We start from the raw sequence: 16893 nt of genomic DNA on the forward strand, positions 1-16893 counted from the left end.
TTTGAGTCCTACAAATGTGTTGCATAAATACTACACCATTTTATTAATTATTATTGGGTAACAGAGGCATTAGATGCTGTATATGAAACAGCCTTCTGGAAATGTGGTGCTTCCAAGTGGGTTGGGAATTGTGTCTCAATCTTTATTTTATTTATTTATTTATTTATTTATTATTTAGATTTGTATGCCGCCCCTCTCCGCAGACTCGCAGAATCTCCTAGCCAGAATCGTGGTTGGGGAAGGGTGGTGAAATCTAGAAAGGGAAGGCTAGTGTCATGTTAAGTATTTATACTGCCCCTGCAAGCAGGCAAAAGGAATTAGCCCCTTTTCACTGCTTAAAAGCAACACCCCCCTAGAAGGCAGCTGAAGATAGCACCAAAGAATGTCCCATAAGTTTTCATCTCTTGTGCCAGCACTTGACAATTAAAAAATTTAGGCAAAGCCCAAAGCCAGACACGGCAATGGAAGCAGCACTTTAAAAGTAAGGGGAATGAATATAGAGGAGGAGGTAGAGGTAGAAAATGAAACAGGGAACAAATTCTGGTTCTGGAGATTTTGAACATTTTATTGGTGCAGCCTACTAAATCAATAATTGTTCATCTGCCCTTCTGTTCAAACTTGATCTGGTTAACTTCATAGCTTCTTTTTTTATCCCTCTTTGAGCTGAGTGTATATACTTTCTCTACTTTCTCTACTTTCTCTCAATTTATCTGACATTCCAACAAGCCCTCTCCTCTCTAATTAATTCTTCTTTTTCTTATGGTTTTCTAAGCATCACTCTAATCCTTGGAGCCACTCCCCAGATTTATTTATTTATTATTTATTAATTGGACTTGTATGCCTCCCCACTTCGTGGACTCGGGGAGGCTCACAAGACATCAATAAAAACAATATACAATAACATATCTGATCCAATTAATATAAATAATTAATTTTTAAAAAACGATTCTAAAAAGACTAAAACATTAAAAATCATTTTTCCAGATTCAAACCACAGACATACCACACATTGGCCAGAAGTTAGGGTCTAGTGCTCTAGGTTAGGGTTTTCAGATTCTTGCGGAAGGCGAGGAGGGTGGTGGTAGTACGAATCCCTGGGGGAAGCTGATTCCAGAGGGCCAGGGGCCCCCACAGAGAAGGCTCTTCCCCTAGGCCCCGTCATTGTCTAGTTGACGGGACCTGGAGAAGGCCGATTCTATGAGACCTAACCGGACGCTGGGATTCATGCGGCAGAAGGTGGTCCTGTAAATAATCTGGTCTCATAACTGATTTGCTCTCCAGACTGTCTTCTCTGCCAGGGATTGCCTCATTGTTTGTAGCTGATCCCTTAGGGCCAGAGATTACATCCTGGAAGGATCTGCTCCAAAACCATCCAGAGGCTTGGACTAGAACCTGCTGATTCAAGTGCAAATTCCATCAGTAATGGATGTTCATCTCAGATACAGCAAGAAGGTGGCTCAGTTCTGGCAGGGGCTCTCTAGAGACGTAGGAGCCAGGAGCCAGCTGCAATTATTCTCTGAGTAAGCGAGACAACTGGCAAAGAAGAACCCAGGCTAGGACATAACCGGGAGGGGTACTTCCAAGTGAACTGGGACATTCCTCTGGGCCACACTGGCATTGTTTTTCTATTGCATTTTGCCAGATGTCCAATTTCCTGAATTTGCTATGACGACTTTCTTTCCAGAAATCTTGCAAAAATGAGACAAACTTTTTATGACGCCCGACATTCAGCCAAAATGGCTGTACAGGTAGTCCTTGATTTAACAACAACAAACATTTGTTTAGAGACCGTTTTTGAAGTTACAATGGCAATGAAATAAATGACCTACGGCTGTTTTTCACACTTACCACTGCTGCAGCATCCCCATGATCATCAGATCAAAATTTATAAAATTTATTTATTTATTTCATTTTTTAATGCCGCCCTTCTCTTTAGACACAGGGTGGCTTACAACATGTTAGCAATAGCACTTTTTAACAGAGCCAGCATATTGCCCCCACAACCTGGGTCCTCATTTTACCCACCTTGGAAGGATGGAAGGCTGAATCAACCTTGAGCGGGTGATGAGATTTGAACCGCTGACCTGCAGATATACAGTCAGCTTTAGTGGCCTGCAGTACTGCACTCTATCTGCTGCACCACCTTGGCTCTGCAACCGGTTCATACCGCTATTTATGATGGTTTCAGTACCATGTGATCACTTTTACGGCCTTCTGACCAGCAAAGAGAATGGGGAAACCAGTATCACTTAACAATCATGTGTACAACTGCATTGATCCACTTAACAACTATGGCAAGAATGGGGCAAAGCTCACTTAGTAACTGTCTCGTTTAGCAACAGAACTTTTGGGCTCAATTATGGTCGTGGGTGGAGAATTATACCTGTATAGAAAAGTAACTAACGACTAGGACTGTGTCATTTAACAAACCTCACCAAATAGGTACCTTGGATTTACAAACAACAAATTCCTATACCTCATGTTTAGATTGAATAGCACTGCTTCCCAAAACCAACCATGTTCACGAGGGTTTTAGTTTAACGAGTAAAGAAAGGGACATCTGCATAGCACAATCCTTCCTTCAATCTCATTACAAATATGACTTATGAGTGTTATATTTCCTTTACCTCTGTTAGTCTACTCCAAGGGTAGGCAAAGTTGGCTCTTTTATGACATGTGGACTTCAACTCCCAGAATTCCTGAGCTAGCACGATTAGCTCAGGAATTCTGGGAGTTGAAGTCCACATGTCATAGAAGAGCCAACTTTGCCTACCCCAGGCCTAGTCTGTCAAAATGTTTGCATTATTGAATGAATGATAAATTGAATGTTTTTAAGTTTTTAGGATCTTTTAAAATCTTTTAACTGTAATTAATTGGATCAAATTGTTTTACTATGTATTCTATGTTTGTTGTGAGCCGCCCCAAGTCCACGGAAAGGGGTAGCATACAAATCCAATAAATAAATAAATACATTATTCTCCTGTCTTCAGCAGAATTTTTTTTCTATTCACAGAATTTTAATGCAGTATTCTTAGCTCTATAGCTCAATAAAAATTAAAGAGAAAAAAAGAACTTTGTTCTACACAAATATTTGTTCTTTCTTCCACTATTGCGATGTGGCCAATGTAATAAATATCATGCTTCAAGATCTGAACTTGACTATTGTGGGTTCATCAAAAGCCAGTGAACATCTCAGTAGGAAGCACAAAGTTCACACAAACACAGAAATGAAACCAATACTAGATTATAAAATGATATACTTGATCTACAGACACAGAACTCGGATATGTAGACAAAGGTTTAATAATAGTTTTGAAAGTACAGTGGTACCTCTACTTAAGAACTTAATTCGTACCGTGACCAGGTTCTTAAGTAAAAAAGTTTGTAAGTAGAAGCAATTTTCCCCATGGGAATCAATGTAAAAGCAAATAATGCGTGCAAACCCATTAGGAAAGAAATAAAAGCTCGGAATTTCGGTGAGAGGAGGAGGAGGAAGAAGAGGAGGAGGAGGACAGTCGGCGCCCAGAGAAAGGAAAATGCTTTGTTTGCTCTGGGCTGCCAAAGCCTCCTTAAGCGCCACCGAAAGGCTCCTCTGGCAGACCAGGAAAGCCCGAGATGGCCGGGATTAAAGGGGGAATGGCAGGAAACTGGCCGGGCTTTCGTGCCACTCTCAAATTTCCTGGGAAATTTTTCCGAGCTCGGGTTCTTAAGAAGAGGCAAAAAAATCTTGAACATCCGGTTCTTATCTAGAAAAGTTCTTAAGTAGAGATACTACTGTATACAAAATGCATTTTCCCTAAGGACTACATTCTACAACTGGGATGAGGGAATCAAGTAAGGATTCCAGATATCAATACTTTCTAAAATGAAAGGAGCTAAACTCAGAATTATCTTGAATCATATTGTGGGCAAGCCTGAGCAAAAAAACCCATTTTTTCCCATTATTTTAAATAACATTTTTATTAAAGTTTTAAAATATAAAAATAAAAAACTAATGTAAACTAAGAAAAATATTTTAAAAAGAAGGAAAAAATAAAAAGTACAGAGAAAAAAGAGAATAGGAGGAAAAAATAAAGAATAAAGAAATAAAGAAATGATTTTCCCCTTCATTAAGACAAGTACGAGCGGTTTCAGTAACTAATCACTTCCTCTAATAACTCAAAGATCTGTTCATACCACACCTCATGTTATTTATTAACAAACAGTAAAAGTTAGATTATGTTCATTTACTTGAACTCTTTTTACAAAAAGACACATGTCTGGCAACTATGTTAAATATTAAGATTAGATGTTATTACTAATATCAAGTAACATATCAATTCAATAAACAGGTAGCTGGCATATGTATTTATATCTAGCCTTCGCCCATGAAAAAAAATACAAAACCTTATACAAAAAATAATTTAGGGAAAAGTTCACTTCACAACTATAGTGATGGGGTGCATCTTTCACTGCTTGGGAGAAGTAATTCAAAACAGCTGGCTTGCAACCGTGGCTGCGGGCTTAAACGAAGAAAAGAGTTGGACTGAGATAAACAGAAATAGTTATAGGAGAAAACAGGCTGAGCTGGAAGGGAGAGTTAAACATGTCATCAGTTTAGAGTCATTGTGTTATTACAAGAGACCTAAGTCCAGTGAATTCTGTTTATCCTTAGCTATAGCTAATTTAGCTTTGTTTGTTAGTTGACTACATTTTTGTGTATAGATAGCCACAATAAACGCCACTATGCATAGAATTCAACAAATGCTCCCAGTTATTTGCATCTGATATTAGCAGACTTTCTCTCTGCTGGAGGTTTTATTTAAACACATATCTGCATAAAGAGAAACAAGCTAAGCCAATGCAAACTCTGAAGGAATTCTGGCAAGCAGAACAGGTAATCCTCTATTTACAATCACAATTGGGAGTGGAAAATTCATTGTTACATGGTGCAGTTGTTAAGTGAGACATCACACCCAAGTGACTGCAAGGATGCTACAACGGTCATAAAAATGAAAATTGGTTTCTAAGTCACTTTTTTCAGTGTCATAACTTTCAATGGTAGCTAAAAAAAAGGTTGGAAGTTGAGGACTATCTATATCAGTAAGCTACTAGCCCTTTCTTGTCTAACTGTATTAGAAGGACAGCAGACTTCTCACTAGACACACATCAGTTCATGAACAAGAAATTTTATCTGCAATTTCAACCGTAAAACAACCAAGAAATATTATAAGTTCCAGAAATAAAATCTGAGCTGGAATGTATCTGTGTTCTTCCAGTTGGGCTCCTTTAACAAATCTAATCAATCAATCAATCAATCAATCAATCAAGTCAGAAAAAGTGCTACGGGGCTCCTGATTTTCTGACATTCCTTGATAATAATTCTGTTTTGGTTTAGTACCATATTTTTCAGAGTATAAAATGTACCTTAGATTTGGGGAGGAAAACAGAAAAAAGAATCTGCTTACCAGATATTCACCTGGCTAGCATCCTTAGTGTGGCCAGCTTCAGCACATTATTTTATCCCCTGGTTAGGGCTTAAAAAAAAAACTTATTCAGAGAGAGTAACAATGAAAGAGCTTGCAAGCGGGTAAGAGCTAGGAACATTGTTAGCACCTGGTTAGGGCTAGAAAGAAACATTCGGAGCAAGTAGAGCAATAAAAAAAAACCCTGCAAAAAACATTCTTTGCAGAGAGTAACAATGAAAGAGCTTGCAAGCAGGTAAGAGCTAGGAACATTGTTAGCACCTGGTTAGGGCTAGAAAGAAACATTTGGAGCAAGTTAGAGCAATGAAAAAAGCCCTGCAAAGACTTCGAGCTTGGAAAACATGCTTGGCAAAGAGTAACAATGAAAGAACCTGCAAGGTAAGAGCTGGGAAGATTGTTAGCACCTAGTTAGGGCTGGAAAAAACTACATTCAGAATATAAGGCGCACCTGAATTTTCAGCCTCATTTAGGGAAGAAAAAGTGTGTCTTATACTCCAAAAATATGGTAGTTCTTCTCTTATTCCTTTTGTGTACCTTTTTCTTGTTCTTCTGGTCTGGTATGGCAAAACCATGAAGTCAAGAGAATTCAGTCAACTTTTAATGTTGGCAAAGACTGCCTGGTGCTATTAGCTGGTCTGTGTTGATCTTATGGCCCTGGTGCACCTTGGCAAATTTGTCTCCCCACCATAGAATTTCAAACGAAGGAAGGTGGAATGTTTGTATGTGCAGACATGTTCACATGTGAAAACATTTATTGAATCACAGGATGTCTCTAGTTAAAACTACATATCACCATCACCACATGTTCCAATATCTGGGCTCTAAGTCCCTTTTATGCATTGCAGCAAATACTAGATGTGAATAAAATAACCCCACAGATGAAAGCTATAAAAATTAAGGTCTAGATAAAGTAATCAGCAAATCTTTCAATTAAAGTTTGCTTATCACTGCTAGCAAAATATTGAATTTGGTTTATTATGTATAATGTTCCATGAGTTAAAATGAAAGTGGGGATATTAAAAAAAAACCCAACCCTCTATGTATTTACAAATGTTAAGTACAGTATATGCATAATATGAGTACACATGAAAGTATGGGAACAGATACACAAACAGCATGTCCCGAATCTGTAAAACATTTGAATATACTGTATACAGTATTTGTATAAGAACTGTATTATAAAACAATGTGGAAAATGTTGTTTGAGCAAGTGGGTTGCTGAGGGCATGTATTTGCACATGCAGGAACCGAGCAGCCTGAGTGGGGTGGCTGGATGTCAGGACATTACAAATTTCGTCAACCTAAGGACCACAGTTCAAGAGTTGCATTCCAAATGAGCACATCCAGGACGTATTTGGGGGAGGTGAAAGGATGAAATGGCATCTTGCAAAGTTTAAGATTTGTTTTAAGGATCCACTTAGATTTTTAAAAAATGGTATCAGCAACAGGGGTGGGGGTGGGCAGGACTCTCTAGGCCACGGGGGTCAAACTCGTGGCATCACATTGCTGCCACATGATGTATTGCGACGTTTTTCGCTTTGTGAAGCTGGGGTGGGCGTGGCCTGTATGTGACGCAATCGGTCTGTGGGTCACTAGTTTGGCACACACACACACACACCGCTGTAGGCACATAAAACTGTGGCCCTATCTTCACTTTTCATATCTCTGCTTTAAGTGAATGCAAGAAACTTTTCATGTATGAAAAAAGGGTAATGTGGCATAAATAGACCAATGTAGGTTGTTGGTTACCGATGCCTCATTCAGCAACTGTTCAAAGTTACAGTGATGCTAAACAAGGAGATTTATGACCGGTCCTCAAACTTGCAGCCAATGCAGCAATCATTTGGTCACCATTTGGTCACATTTGCAACCAGTGTATACAGTGGTACTTAGAAGACTGAAGGCAGAAAAAGACCTCATGATCCATCTAGTCTGCCCTTAAACTATTTTTTGTATTTTATCTTAGGATGGATATATGTTTATCCCAGGCATGTTTAAATTCAGTTACTGTGGATTTACCAACCACGTCTGCTGGAAGTTTGTTCCAAGGATCTACTACTCTTTCAGTAAAATACTATTTTCTCATGTTGCTTTTGATCTTTCCCCCAACTTACTTCAGATTGTGTCCCCTTGTTCTTGTGTTCACTTTCCTATTAAAAACACTTCCCTCCTGAACCTTATTTAACCCTTTGACATATTTAAATGTTTCGATCATGTCCCCCCTTTTCCTTCTGTCCTCCAGACTATACAGATTGAGTTCTACTTACTACTCTACTTCTACTTATGAACTTAATTTGTTCCGTGACCAGGTTCTTAAGTAGAAAAGGTTGTAAGAATAAGCAATTTTTTCCATAGGAATCAACGTAAAAGCAAATAATGTGTGCGATTGGGGAAACCACAGGGAGGGTGGAGGCCCTGTTTCCTCCCAGGAGATTCCTACAGAGGCCCCATGGAGGCTTCTCCCCACCTTTTCTGGCCCTGTTTCCTCCCAGGAAATTCCTAGAGAGGCCCCACAGAGGCTTCTCCAGCCCTGTTCCCTCCCAGGAGATTGCTAGAGAGGCCCCACAGAGGCTTCTCCCTGCCTTTTCCGGTTAGAGTTTCGGAGGCTCGGGTTTGTAAGTGGAAAACGGTCCTTGAGAAGAGGCAAAAAAATCTTGAACACCCGGTTCTTATCTAGAAAAGTTCGTAAGTAGAGGCCTTCGTAGATAGAGGTACCACTGTACTTACAATAATTGCAGTGTTCCATGGTCATGTGATCGCCATTTGCTATCCGCACAGCTAGCTTCCAAAAGCAAATTTAAATAGGAAAGCTGACAGGAAGTTGCCAGTTGTGGTCACATGGTGTCTCACTTAACAATCATGGATGTTGGCTTACTGAATGCAGTAGAAGTGAAGTCGTAATGCTAGTCGTAGTCATGTGAATATTATTATTATTATTATTATTATTATTATTATTATTATTACTATTTATTAGATTTGTAGTCTTGGATGTTCTGCTTGATGACCATGTCACTTAGTGACAGAGTTGCTAGTCTCAGCTATGGTTGATTAAGTAAGAACTACCTGTAATTGCCAACTTCCATTTAATTTGGCCTTTATTTTTTGCTTTTGACTCCCCCCCCCTTAATTTACAACCCCTGTCCACCCCCTCTGCAGCCAAGATTAAATGAATTACCAATGCTGCTATATTAATCTGTCTTCATGTATTCGTCCAAAACTCTATGTGAAACATTACCTGCAGGCTGGCTGGACTTAATACCCACCCATTACTTCCAGGTTTAGGGCAGCATAGCAGAAAGGAACCTAGCTAGGCTGAGACTATTAAAAATAAGGAAAAAAAATATTGAAAGGTTTGAAAAGGCAGTTAATAAGAATAAATAACTAAGAAAGAATTACATCTTTAACAATGTGATTGGTGACGAAAGAATACCTATTCCCCAGGGATGTTTTTCATTTGCTGACATCATTCTACATGTTCCTTTTAAGCTATAGCCTTTTTGAGTTCAAGAAGGCTCTGTCCTTCTGGAAGCAAACTGTGCTTGGGTTTGCCCTGAACTTCATAGGATTCTTGATTGCCTTTAAACTTCCGACGACATGTACCAAAGCGAGTAAATTTACAAGAAGCTTTGATCCTCTCTCCACAAACCAGCCTACATGGATACAGTCTGTCCGGTGCTGACTGCAGGATCCACTGAACATATAACCAGTTCGGCAAGATATTCACAATAGAGTGTAGTTTGAACTAACTGACATAAAAGAAAACTGCTTGCAGCGGAAAATTAATAGCAATAGCACTTAGATGAATATACCATGTCGCAGGCCTTTTACTCTAAACCGTTTACACAATCAACATATTGCCCTCAACAATCTGGGTCCTCATTTTACCGACCTCTAATGAGGATGAGAACGATTTTTAAACACCAAGCTAATGGGCAGAAAGATGATGATCTCTCTCAATTCTGCTGCACCAGGAAAGGACTTTGGGTGGCTTTGTAACATTTATCTATCTATCTATCTATCTATCTATCTATCTATCTATCTATCTATCTATCTATCTATCTATCTATCTATCTATCTATCTATCTATCTATCTAGTCTCTTTGTCTCTCTTTCTCTTTTTCTCTCTCTCTCTCTATCTATCTAGTCTAGTCTCTCTATATATATCTAATCTATCTATCTATCTATCTATCTATCTATCTATCTATCTATCTATCTATCTATCTATCTAGTCTCTCTCTCTCTCTCTCTCTCTCTAGTCTAGTCTGTCTATTTCTCTATCTCTATCTATCTATCTATCTATCTATCTATCTATCTATCTATCTAGTCTAGTCTGTCTATTTCTCTATCTCTATCTATCTATCTATCTATCTATCTATCTATCTATCTATCTATCTATCTATCTATCTATCTAGTCTGTCTATTTCTCTATCTATCTATCTATCTATCTATCTATCTATCTATCTATCTATCTATCTATCTATCTATCTATCTATCTATCTATCTATCTATCTATCTATCTGAGTTGAAAGGGACCTTGCAGGTCATCGAGTCCAACCCCCTGCTCAAGCAGGAAATCCTACACCACCCCAGCCAAATGGCAATCCATACTCCTTTTGAATGTGTCAAGTGATGGGGCGTTCACAACCTCTGCTGGCAGGCTGTTCCACAGGTTGATTGCTTTCACTGTCAGAAAGTTCTTATTTCTAGGTTGAATCTCTCCTTGGTCAGTTTCCATCCTTTGCTCCTGGTCTGGCCCTCTGGGGATGTGGTCACTCTCACCCAAGTGTCCCTTCTACTTCAATTCCTTCTATCATTTCTTCCCTGGTGATGGTGAGTATTAGATCTAATGTTGCTGTTCCTCTACATCCTACTTCCACTTTTTGGGCTACAAAGTTATCTGCAAGACTGGTTAGGAATCTATTAGACTTATCACTTTAATTTATCTTTAATTTAGGTCAGCCACAAAGTTGTGGCTCAACCCTCAATGCAACCTGCACACACCTTGTGTTTGCCTCTTGCTTCTCCCCAACTTCTTCCCATCTGCAACCAAGAAAATTTCTGACTTGCCAGCTTCAATTGCCTATCCTATCAATTAAGATCCGCTTATAGTTCCAGATGCTAATTGGGGCAGCAACGCTTGGAAGGGCCAGGAAGGTGACACCACAGTCTAGGTTCTTTGAGGCAGATTTTTTGTTGTATTTTGCCACCAATCTTTTCACATAATCATCTTCCAAATATTGGAGATTATAATGAAATATTAAAAAGTCCTACTGGACATGGGATAGCTTATGGGTGGGCAGGCGGCACATGCAATTCATTTTAATAAACCTCCAGCACAAGCAAAGTTTGCCTTTTATATGGCTTCTGTCAACAGATAACGACCAATAAGAGCCTAGAGAGTTGGTCTTCTCCAAGTCCCGTCGGCCAAGCAGTGCCAATTGGTGGGGCTGCTGGGGAGGGCCTTCTCTGTGGCAGCCCCGGCTCTCTGGAACCAACTACCTCCTAAGATCCACACTGTCCCCATCCTACTGGCCTTCCAGAAACCCTTAAAGACCTGGCTCTGCCAGCAGGCCAGGGGCTGATGAGTAAATGATACACCTCCCAGATCCGGCCACAAAAAGTGTGAATGTTTTTATTAAGGGGTTTTAGATTATCTTTTATATTGTTTTTTAGATGATATTCTTGTTGTAAGCTGCCCAGAGTCCTTTGGGTAGATAGATAGATAGACAGACAGATAGATAGATAGATAGATAGATAGATAGATAGATAGATAGATAGATAGATAGAGATAGAGATAGATAGAGATAGTTAGATAGATAAATAGATAGATAGATAGATAGATAGATAGAGATAGAGATAGATAGAGATAGTTAGATAGATAAATAGATAGATAGATAGATAGATAGATAGATAGATAGATAGATAGATAGAGAAAGATAGATAGATAGATAGATAGATAGATAGATAGATAGATAGATAATCAATCAGTTTCCAAATCAATGTGTCACCATGTGTGGAAGGAATTGTGAGTCCTCTTCATACACTAAACTCTTCTGTACTCTTCCATCCTCTTTGTTAAGACAGAATGTGTATGAGAACTTTGTGATTTAGAACAACAGCTAAATTTTACATGCAAACTTCAGAACAGCAACTCAAAATAAGATTTTGGAAAAAGTTAAATCTGCATTTTATCAGAAGGAAAGCACTTTCTATTTTGAAGGCAGCTTAGCGTAACTCAAAATCTTGACAGAATCTGAAGCAGCCTTCAGACTTTAGCTACCATGTGGTAGGCATGTTTATTTATTTATTATTTATTTATTATTTAGATTTGTATGCCGCCCCTCTCCGCAGACTCGGGGCGGCTCACAACAGAATAAAACAATTTATAACAAATCCAAATATAATTTAAGATATTTAAAAAAACCCGGTTTGATTTTAAAAACCCCATTTACTAAACAAACATGCATACAAACATACCATGCATAAATTGTATATGCCCGGGGGAGATGTCTCAGTTCCCCCATGCCTGATGACAAAGGTGGGTTTTGAGGAGCTTACGAAAGGCAAGGAGAGTAGGGGCAGTTCTAATCTCTGGGGGGAGTTGGTTCCAGAGAGTCGGGGCCGCCACAGAGAAGGCTCTTCCCCTGGGGCTCGCCAACCGACATTGTTTAGTTGACAGGACCCGGAGAAGGCCCACTCTGTGGGATCTAATCGGTCGCTGGGATTCGTGCGGCAGAAGGCAGTCTCGGAGATATTCTGTTCCTCTCCCCATCTCCAAATCCCACTTATGACTGCATGATGACTGTAACTTGTTGCTTGCATCTTTACAATTTATATTAATATTGATTGCTTCCTGATTCCTTATTTGTACCCTATGGAAATCATTAAGTGTTGTACCTCATGATTCTTGACAAATATATCTTTTCTTTTATGTACACTGAGAGCAAATGCACCAATGACAAATTCCTTGTGTGTCCAATCAAACTTGGCCAAAAAAGAATTCTACTCTGTTCAATTCTATTTTATTCTGTTCTGCTCAAAAAATTACAATGCCTCTGCAATGGGATTCGGGTGACAGTGGATCATAGCTTATTATGGGACAGACACATCTTAATACCTCACTATATAAGTGGCAAATTAATATTATAGTAATTCAACTAAAACTCTGACATTCACTAGGGATGGAGCAAATCAAACTTAATGAAACAAACATTCAAATTTTATTTGAACTGTGGTAAAATCCAATTTTAGCCCTACTATTTACCAGTAATGTTCCCTGCCAATAGTGTGGAAATTCACACGAACAATTCAGCTTTCTCATTGGACACACACAACAATAATTTTCAGCTTGCTCCAGGTATGCTTTATATTTATTTTCAATCTACTTCTAACATCTAAAATATATGTCAATCTTATATGTATAATAACAAACACCTAGGCACAGTATAAAAGCATTCAAATTTGTTTAACTCCACACATATCACTTATCTATGTGCAAAAGAAATTTTACTATTTCCTAAACCTGTTTCTTAAAGCTTTAGTTTCTGAAAACTGTTCTGAATTTGCCTGTAAATGCTATTATACCTTTGCTAACCAAAATCAGTGTAATATTTGGGCTATGTATTCCCAAACGGATCAGTTAAACTAATATAATATACAATATTACACACATCCATTTATATGCACACCAAGTGTCAAGCAATTAGCAAGGACTAATGAAGGAGACACTTATTTTTATGGTTTTTAATCTTGGAAGTTTAGAGGAGAAACTCCGAACAACACCGATAAAGGGTCACTAGAGATTGCACTGCTGATCCTTTTACATTTAACATCTGTGAACATGTAACCAAATGTTAAATATGTACAAAAATAATCCTATTATGATTGAACATATCAGCATAATCACTATTAAAACTGGGGCAAAATATGCATTTTTAAAAAACTTTCGAATGACAAATCTTTATTTTGCAAACAAGATAAATTAGCGTGATAAAGCTATTATGTTAGGTCACTTAGCTAATATATATCCCCAGCAATTAAAAAATATTATTTTCCTAAAAGGTGTTTACAGGAACAAATATTAAATAAAAGCAATGGGAGGAAACAAACATATCCCTTTGGAGAGGCAGTGAAAATGGCAGCTTCAATTTGCCATGTCTGGAGGCTCCATTAAAATTTCGCAAAATTGTCAATTATCTAATTAATATAGAAATAGGAGAGTGTGTGCGTGTGTGTGTGCATATGTACATGGCATCTGGATTGGTGTTTTCTTGCCAAAGTCAAGAATCTTGAACTGGTTCTGGAGGTAAATTGAAACTGGACACTTCAGATATTCGACAAACGTATTATGAACAGGTCTAAATAATCTAGTTTTCATAATCAAACTTCCATAGTGTTCAGTGAAAATTCCTTGGGCAGTATAGATCTCGGATATTTTGCTCATTATTATTATTATTATTATTATTATTATTATTATTATTATTATTATTATTATTATTATTATTTAGATTTGTATGCCACCCCTCTCCGTAGACTCGGGGCGGCTTCCTATCGAATACGGGGGGTTTTCTCCCCACCATAGGAACCAAGCCACAATTAAGGTTAACATTCAATCCTAAAGTTACTTTCGAATGCCCCAAAATGAACCATGGCAGTGAGCCTACCTACATTCAGTGTCCATGCCACATGCAGGAAGGCCTCAAAGGGATAAACCTGAATCAAAATGGTGGGGGGACAGGACAGGAACAATTCCGTTCACAAGCTGCAACTTCCACATAGGCCTCCGCTTAAGTGCTTTGCATACTGTGCATAGTTTTTGCCGGTTAATTTTTTTTCTTGTTTTTAAATATTGTTTAATGGCTTTTAAATTAATTTTTAATTAAATTAATTTCATAATGAATTAAAAACTTCGGATGCAGATTGTTTCCTGCCCAGAGAAGAGAAATTTCAGCCTATTCTCCAAACAAAACAAACAAGCCGCAAACAAATAATCTCCCTAAAATTATATAACACCCCTCATCCCAATACACCTACAAACAAAGTGGGAGAGGTTGAGAAAGCAGAGAGGGCGGAGAAGGCAGATGAAAATAAGGAGGTTTAAGAAAAGCTAAGAAAATCAAGCTATTCAGTGAAGCTTCTCCTTCCTCTTAATCCCCCCCCCCTGCTGATGTTTTGGGCTGTAACCACTCATTTAATGAACTTCCTTGCAATATTCCCTTGCCGGGGTCTAGAGGAAATGCAATATGCACCAGGCAAAACATCCATGCAGCTCTCCTGAAGTCTTAGCTGGCTGAAGGGCTACGCAGTGCGACCAAAAGCAAACTCCCCAAAGGATTTCCCTAACAGGATACCCTCTGAGTTTTAATCATATTAACCCAGTCTGTCTTCTATAGTTCAAAGCAAGAGAGAGGCTTCCCTAGTATTCCCTTCAAGTGTTCATAAATCCCTCATGCAGCTGACTGTGATATTTTTTCTGAATGAGTCTTCATTTTCCCAGGGAATTCCATGCCTTAGCAAGAAGACACTGAAATAAAAAAAAAAAGCCTCTCATTCAAACTCCCATGCTTCCTCTGGAACAGGAGCCATTCCATTCTGGCTCTCTGACCAACATGTACTAAGAAAAAAGAGAAAATCATGATTCAGAGAATTCCCCTTCTCCAGATTGCTGAGAGAGAGGGGAGGGGGAGCAGTCGCGTTACTCTGCAAACTTAAGGAAGTCCTAAGTGTGAATTATCTCTTCCTTCAGTTTGAAACATTAAAAGCAAGCGACGATAACCTCCCTTTCTTTTATTTAAGATTTTTGGAGAAGCTGGGACTGCCCTTCTACCCCAAAGGTGTCTGGCCACGTCAACCACTTAGTGCCAATGGTTAGGAAGCTATGAATTTTTAAAAAACTCCTCGGAGCTCCAATGGAAGGGGTTAGCACAGCTGGGAGACAGGGATTTCCGATGCTGCAAAGAGACTTTTGAAGCGACTGCTTCCCATTCCTCTGGAGATTCCCAGGATGTGCGGCCCCGGGATCGCAGTGCCAAAGTGAAAGAAAGTGCCCCTGCCCTGCTGGTGAGGGTGCTGTGGGCATCACAAGGCTCCCCCCTCCCCTCCCCTGGAGAGAAGTTAAGGAACTAGACTCCCATTGCAGCGAGATGCTTCAGCTAAAAGGGGGAGACACGCCTGGCGAAACCAAAGCTGGCTGGAAACTGGGTTGCAGCACTTTGGAGGGCTAAGCTGAAGACAGACAGACGGAGCCTCTTTTCAATCACTCCACATGTACACATACATACCAAACAGCCACATTCAGATCGCCCTGGAAGCATAAAAATTTGACTGCAACAACATAAAAAAAGGAACCGAAAGCACATCCACGGGCAGAAACCAGGCTTTAAATACATTCCAAATGGGCTTTCACTGGTCACACAAACAGGTAGGCTCCAGATCTACACAACCCAGCCACCTATGGAGGAGGGGAGGTAAAGTTGAACGGGGCTGCACCCCCCAAGCTCAGAGAAGTGTCATCTCCTTGATCTTGAGCTCACTGCCAAGTCAGCCCTACCGCAGCCAGCCAGCGCGCACAGGTGTTACCCTGGAGCCCATCTCCAACCTGTGCGCAAAAGGTAGACCCGCCTTTGGGGAGCCCCGGGGTTAAGGGCGACGGGAGGGGTGGTGGTAGAAAGCCCCGATCTTTTTAAGGGAGGCCAACCACGTGTGAACGAGGAGGCACAAAGAGGCGACTTACCTGCTGGAGGTAGAGGAAGGCCGGCGGGGGGCAAGGGAGAGAGTGCGGGAGCAAGGCGGAGTTGGAGACCAGGAGGCAGCCGGAGTTAGCCATGGAGCAGAGCATGGGTCGCCCGGCCAAACCCAGGAGCGGCGAGGCTGGCAGCTCCTTCGGCTTCTTCTTCTCCTCTTCGCGGTACTTGCTTCCCCCCCCCCTTTCCTTTTCGTCCACCCCCCGCCCCCCCGCTTCGGCAGCTCCCTCGCGTGGAGCTATTTAAGAGGGCTCCATGAGAGGAGCTGCCTTGGCTGCGTCCTCGGGCTCAAACAGCGAAGGAGCAGCGTGCCGGCGGAGAGTCGGTGCCATTAGACGAAGCGGCTGAAGGAGCGCATGGTCTGCAAAGGGTGTGTGTATGTGTGTGTGTGTGTGCGTGCGCGCGTGGGGGTAGGAGGAAGAAAGAGAGGGTTGAGAGAGGCGGGGAGGGGGGGGAGTCCCCTGTGCATTCAGATATCAAACAGCTCGCTAGGAAACCAAGAAAATCCGGAACAGCTGAGCCTGCACTTAACCCCTCACCTGCTGCAGCTCAGCTTCTTGCCCTGCGTTTAAATAGGCCACTAAGCAAGCTTCGCTTTGCTCCGACGGTGAGGCAGTAAGGGTGGGGTGCCTAGCTCAGCTTTGCTGCCTACTCCGGTATCACCCCCAGAGAACTCGGGCATCATC

The 16893-nt window shown here is 40.4% G+C and overlaps 1 protein-coding gene across 6 annotated transcripts in view; it reads right to left on the reverse strand.

The window, feature by feature from the left end:
- Positions 1–16405, reverse strand: part of RBFOX3 (RNA binding fox-1 homolog 3) — a 99783-nt gene extending 83378 nt beyond the window's left edge. For 5 of the 6 annotated variants that reach the window (XM_070740172.1, XM_070740169.1, XM_070740170.1 and 2 more), the window contains exon 1: positions 16198–16375. In XM_070740172.1, the coding sequence (XP_070596273.1) occupies positions 16198–16302 (105 nt within the window). In that variant the 5' untranslated portion in view covers positions 16303–16375. Of the gene's footprint in view, positions 1–16197 lie in introns of all 6 variants that reach the window. The other variant, XM_070740171.1, reaches the window with a different exon arrangement.
- Between the last annotated feature and the right edge of the window lie 488 nt (positions 16406–16893).

Source organism: Erythrolamprus reginae, chromosome 2 (genome assembly GCF_031021105.1).
Source record: "Erythrolamprus reginae isolate rEryReg1 chromosome 2, rEryReg1.hap1, whole genome shotgun sequence".
Classification (NCBI taxonomy): domain Eukaryota; kingdom Metazoa; phylum Chordata; class Lepidosauria; order Squamata; family Dipsadidae; genus Erythrolamprus; species Erythrolamprus reginae.